This window comes from Lolium rigidum, chromosome 2, assembly GCF_022539505.1.
Source record: "Lolium rigidum isolate FL_2022 chromosome 2, APGP_CSIRO_Lrig_0.1, whole genome shotgun sequence".
Lineage (NCBI taxonomy): Eukaryota > Viridiplantae > Streptophyta > Magnoliopsida > Poales > Poaceae > Lolium > Lolium rigidum.
In genome coordinates, this window is record NC_061509.1 from 7,180,468 (window position 1) to 7,186,400 (window position 5,933).

Here is a 5,933-nt window from a genome sequence, read left to right on the forward strand (position 1 = left end):
CACCTGAATGTTTCTTTGTAAATTTTGGGTCTGAGGCCACACATGCACGTAACTGACTTGTCCTGTTTGAGTCCTAAATGCGACAGATCATTTGTCTCTACTGAAATATATACATTGGAGGAATGACGGCTCTAACCATTTCTCTTGATTGCTTAATCCATTGCAAGACAAATGATTTGCATAGAACATCCTATTTCCTACATCGAACTACTTTACATACAAAAAACAGGACGGCAATTAGCAACTGCAGACAATAACATGCTGGCTAACTCCCACAGGTGGAGCTGCATAGTAGGGTGGCATCGCCATGGAGCTGAGGAACGCCGCCTCTATCTCAGCGGAGGCACTTCTCCTGAGCAAGGACATGATGTACTCCATCACCACGGCATCGCATGGCAGCTTGATCCTGTCTTCTCTGCTTGCAAAGCCAAACACCTCTTGGGACATTCGCAGAAGCTCACTGAAGACCACGGTGTTGAGATATGCCAAGGGCACCTCGAACCTTCTCCCACCAGTGGTGTACATGATGCAGTGGCCCTTTCCTTCCACTACTGTTGAGCACCCTTCGGTTGATGTTGTCGCCGTCCTGGTCAGACGCTTCCTCGTGAGAGCTGCTACCCTCTGCCACTTTGTTGCTAGTTGAGCGATTCTCTTAGCGTTGATCATGGTCGGTTCTTTTTTGCTGAGAGTTGGAAGTTCTAGCTGAGTTGCAAATGATTTGTTTGTGGATGAAGCAATGTTGATTTGAGGCTACTGGACGAAGAATTTATAGCTGGAAGACACGAGCCATGTCAAGTGTCATTGATGGCTGGGTAAGGGCACAAGGTCACGAGGTTTGTTTGTGCCATACCGCATGCAGATCAAGGAAATAATATTGGGTTTATATATTTATGTAGGGCCAAATGTTTGGTGCATGATGGGTACTGCCATAGTGGCACATTTGGGGGATAAGTGGCATGAGGACCCCATTCAAACAGAGTTCCAACATTGTGTAATGAGATATTGGCAGACAACCCTTATGCAGGCATCTTGGCTCCAGCCTTTTATTGATGGCTAACTGTAAAGGATTAGCTACTTATGTTTGTTTACAAGAGTAATCATTTCTTAATGATCAGGGAATCTTAGTCTTGTACTTTGCATTTCATCAGCCCTGAGATTGCAATCAGTTGGATGGCCAGTGTCATGGGGCTAGCTAATATGGTTTGCGCTTCAATGCAAATTATTAGCATTTTGATTATGTTTGTCGGGGAGGGACACCATTAATTGATGCAACATGAGCAACTTGCTGAACATTTCCATAACTCATAACTAATGCCCTACCTGGCTTCTACGCGGCATCCATTTCTCAGCACCTTCTCTGCACTTTCCTGAGGGTCTACAACCAGCTACAAGCATGGGAACTGTAAATTTAGCCGAAAGTCATGTTTGACAGGTATGGACTAATCTTATGTTGCACCCTTCCCTTTGGGAATTTCCAGGCCTACCGCCTCTGTAAAGTCTTAGCACGTTCAGTTTATCTGCAACAGTTAGACATAACCCACTTATTTTACTATAGAAGTTTGCTCTGCAGTTTGTACTGCTAATTTCTCTTCCATTTTTGGATTTCATGCAAAAATATATGATATGTCAGCTGATAAGTCTTTGCCTGACCAGTGACCATTCTTTTATTTTGAACAAGAACACCCTCAGCAATTGCAGAAAAAATGCTTCTATAATACTCCCTCCGTTCCTATGTATAAGCCATATAGCTTTTTGAGAAAAAATCATAATATAAGGTGTATTCCGTTGCCCCGCTTGTATGGACAATATTTTTAGGGATTTGATTAGGTTTCCTTATCTTATGCAAAGTCCTCTATTAGCTCATGTCAATTGCTTAGGTTAAACCTAGCCAAACATGGTGTGAATTTTTCTAAATATGCGTTCTTAAATTTCTGTGCCAGAAACTATATGGCTTAAATTTAGGAATGGAGGGAGTATGTATTATCTGAGAGAACTGCATATATTATAGATCATGAAAGAATTTCAGAGTTTTGGTGGCTACTATTTTTCTTGAAACTGTCACTTCATCAATAAATAAATAAATATAGCTTTGTGGTTTATTTAGCATAAAATAATTTCACATCTTTGATTCTCTTTGTACGTGTGTCAGTGAGTTTGGTAATGGAATCATGTGTTCCAATTTCCATATAAAAAAACCGTAGCGTTGCTTGTTAGGCGTTAACTTCTGTGAGCTAGACATTTGTACTCCGAAGCTCAAGGTTGATGTAAATAGCTATCAGGTACCCCCTGGTCAAATGCTATGTTGCTTATATAGTTGTAATTAGGGGGGCTACATAAGATGCAACAAGCTCGTAGGCTGATATGTAATTTCCACTCTCTAGTGTTAAACTATTTTACATCGTATTGACATGCAAAATGAGAACACTGAGGGTTAAACTCTACATATGTTCAATATATTCAGGAGGTACAAACTGCAAGCTGCTGGTGCAGCGCTACATGTGTCACCGTACAACTTGAATATTGGCAGGGCATCACTACAGAGCTCAAGAATGCCCTCTCTACTTCCTCCGATGCATTTCTTCTGAGAAAGCACATAACATATTCCGTCACCGCTGCATCGAAGGGCAGTATGATCCCGCTGTCACATGTGAAACCAAACTCCTCCTGGGATATCCTTAGCAGCTCGCCAAAGATTGTCGTGGCGAGGTACACCAACGGGACCTCAAACCGCCTCCCATCAACTGTGTACATGGCACAATGACCTTTATCTGCGACCCGCGATGTTGTGCAGCATGCTTGGTCGTCTATAGATGATGTCTTGACCCTTTGCCACTTACTCACCAACTGAGTAAGCCTCTTGGGATGGATCACAGCCATGGCTGGGTGTTCTTGGTTCTCAGGTATTTTGCTCAGAGATGCTTGGTATGTGAGTTTATTGATGAAGTAATGGTGTCTTAGCTCATGAATATATAGGCATAAAGATATGGGACTTACTAGCAGTTGACAAGGGACAATGCACATGCATGTTGGCTCTGAAGGGAGGCAGCCAGATTCAGATCAGATTTTGCTAGGCCATGGCTTATCGGTAGAGGCAATGGTAGTGGACTAGTGGCTGGTCATAGATGCATGCTACAATCCTCGATACTAAATTGGGTAGAGGCATTATGCAACCATCTGGGGTCCAGCTTTTGTGGATCTGTTCCATTTGGTTTGGTGTCCTATTTCATGAGATTGAGGTAAGCTAGTTAAACTTGTCTAAAAGAAATCCTCTCTGGATGGTTTGATCACCCTGCCTTTGTAATTTTGCAGCAACCCGGTGATTGAAATCACTGCATATGGTGGGACCATTGCTGAGTAGATACAGAGTTTGCGTCACTGCTTTTGGTTGTGTACTTTGCACTTAAAGCTGCAACCGCATGCTAGGTGTTTGTTGGCTGGTTTAGCGGTTCTTTGACTGCTTCAAATCTAGCAAGTTGCTTGACAGCTTCATATCTCATGGTCTGCAAGATTTCTAGCATCGCATGTGCCGGCAATTTTCCCTTGTATCTCCCCTGCATTTTCCAATGGGCCTATAACCAGTTGGTAAGGGCCACTTACCAGGTCACCTGCTTCAGCTGGATAGCGGTATCAAATTTCTTTTGCCAAAGACAAGTCTTAATGAGATCATGTCGTGTCACAGACCCAATTTCTATATATTCACAGGTTTTCTGGTCCCAAGTCAAATATAATTCAACAATTTTATCTTTTTGAACAAAACGCAGTAGCTTCTCCTCAAAAGGTCAATTTGCTCACTATCTATGAAGATCGAACCTTTTTTTTTTGCAAGGAATCGCTGAAGATCAAGTCAACGTTTCCTTGTAACATTTTGGGTTTGAAGCCATATAAAATGAGTTATCAAAATGTTATAGGTCCCAACAAGTTTGATAACTCAGTTATCTCTGCGACAAAGTATATATATTGAAAGAAAAGAGTCTAAGTACTGGCTCTCTTGGTTGATTCTTTGCTTTCAAGATCAAAATGCTTTACATAAACAATATCCTTTTTCCCTATTTTCTTAGGTCACACTAAGTTGCACGCAAGAGCTGCAGAGAGCAACATGCTAAGTCTCCTGGGACACATCATAGTAGCCTTTTGTGTTATGGTAACTCAAGATATTCTTCTGTGTGTTGGAGCTTGGAATGCTTTGTCTTGTGGGCACCCAGCCATGGATTTATATCTCAGGAAAGCCATGGGCAGGAGAAAAGATCATGAGAGCCAAGATTATGCCGGGGGCAAGTGTTAGGCAGGATTGGTCTAGGGACTCCATCGTGAGACTGCAAGACTGCAACGGCTCACGCGGAATGCAGCGCAAGTTGCCTGAGTTGGTGCAGTGGCTGATCACTTTGAACCAAAATCTGGTCCCATGGAAATCTCGTCAAAATCATTCAACACATTGTCTGCAGCTAGCTGCAAGCCTGCAATGCTGCTGCAACATTGCATCCAGAGCACTCATGGCATTGTCTCCTGCCCACCGCTCTTGCTGATAGCTACATGTGACCCACACATATGCACTGCCATGAGCCCTCTCTTCCTTCTACTATAAAACCATTGCCTGCTCAACACAAACTTCTTCACCTTATCTGCAAGCAACATCACAATCTATGCCACACTTTCAGTACCAAAGTGAAATTTAGCTAGCCAAGAACACATCAGACTCAACCATGATCCATCCAAAGAAGCTTGCTCAGCTGGCCAAGAAGTGGCAGAGGAAGGTCTCAGCCGGAGCTGGTGGCCAGCAAGCCGACGAGTGCTGCAGCACAGTCGCTGACAAGGGCCACTGTGTGGTGTACACCGCCGAAGGGGCACGGTTCGAGGTCCCGTTGGCATACCTTGCCACGACGGTGTTCGGCGAACTCCTGAGGATGTCTGGGGAGGAGTTCGGCTTCACGAGCAGCGAGGGAGGCAGGATCACTCTGCCCTGCGATGCTGCGGTTATGGAGTATGTCTTGTGCTTGGTGAGGAGAGATGCCTCTGAGGAGGTCGAGAGGGCGTTCTTGAGCTCCATTGCTGGGCATTGCCATGGCCAAGATGCATCAATGGGACGCACCAATCAATTTGCTCTTTGTATTTAGCTTAGTTACTAAGAATCTGAAATGTTTTTGGTGAAATCGCAATGTACATACTGATGTAAGATTGAATTATCACAGGAAATGATACAAAACATATCTTTGTTTCTGAGATTTTTATTATTATTTGCCACCCCAAAGTCAAATAACAAATACATTATTTGTTATAGTTTATCAAAGTCCAAACACAATGCTCTCAGTTGCTATCATACGATATGATCAGTGTGCAGTTCTAATTTCACAGCTGAGAAATCGACAATTACCTTGATTAGAAAATTGAATTCAGACACCGGAGTTTATTTGTGATGAAATGCATGTAATACTTCAGCCTGAAGTAGCTTACAACAGCAATATTCCCAAAGTGTCCTTTTTTGTAAAATGATAGAGACACCCTCTTGGTGTTCAAATTAGGCAGCCTACATTTTTCAGATTTAGCAGTAGTGATAGTAAGATAATAGATATATATCTTCTTAAAACGCTAACAATTTTTTTGCGGGTAAAAGAGTATTTTATTAATCAGGTAGGGCTACAACACGCTCGAGTTCTAGCTCCTCCTCGAAATAGGCTTTCGCCCCGCTTTATAAATAAAGCCGCAACGGCCGAACCGATACAAGGTGGAGAGGAGAACCTCTTACAAAGCAGATCAAATATAAACCAAAAAAAGAACACAGAAAACCTAAACTTGCCACTGGAGACATTTGCACGGAACCCAGTCGAGTCCGGACTCCACAACGACGCCCCCAAGAGGGTAACGACGCAGCGCGCCGCCGCCGTCGAGACCGCGAGGTCTAAGGTTTTCACCCGGAGCCATACCACGGGGCGGATACC

The 5,933-nt window shown here is 43.4% G+C and overlaps 3 protein-coding genes across 3 annotated transcripts; 1 reads left to right on the top strand and 2 right to left on the bottom strand.

Annotated features, from left to right (window-relative positions):
* Window positions 1–237: 237 nt before the first annotated feature.
* Window positions 238–666, bottom strand: LOC124689160 (auxin-responsive protein SAUR36-like). The gene has a single exon (XM_047222732.1). It carries the CDS (start codon window positions 664–666, stop codon window positions 238–240), a length of 429 nt encoding a protein of 142 aa, XP_047078688.1.
* Window positions 667–2,457: 1,791 nt separating this feature from the next.
* Window positions 2,458–2,877, bottom strand: LOC124689161 (auxin-responsive protein SAUR36-like). The gene has a single exon (XM_047222733.1). The coding sequence runs from the start codon at window positions 2,875–2,877 to the stop codon at window positions 2,458–2,460; it is 420 nt and encodes a 139-aa protein (XP_047078689.1).
* Window positions 2,878–4,642: 1,765 nt separating this feature from the next.
* Window positions 4,643–5,111, top strand: LOC124689163 (auxin-responsive protein SAUR36-like). The gene has a single exon (XM_047222734.1). The coding sequence runs from the start codon at window positions 4,701–4,703 to the stop codon at window positions 5,109–5,111; it is 411 nt and encodes a 136-aa protein (XP_047078690.1). The 5' UTR covers window positions 4,643–4,700.
* The last annotated feature ends 822 nt before the right edge of the window (window positions 5,112–5,933 follow it).

Coding starts and splice junctions, on each gene's coding strand:
- LOC124689163 (XM_047222734.1), top strand. CDS start 4,701: ATGATCCATCCAAAGAAGCTTGCTCAGCTGGCCAAGAAGTGGCAGAGG.
- LOC124689160 (XM_047222732.1), bottom strand. CDS start 666: ATGATCAACGCTAAGAGAATCGCTCAACTAGCAACAAAGTGGCAGAGG.
- LOC124689161 (XM_047222733.1), bottom strand. CDS start 2,877: ATGGCTGTGATCCATCCCAAGAGGCTTACTCAGTTGGTGAGTAAGTGG.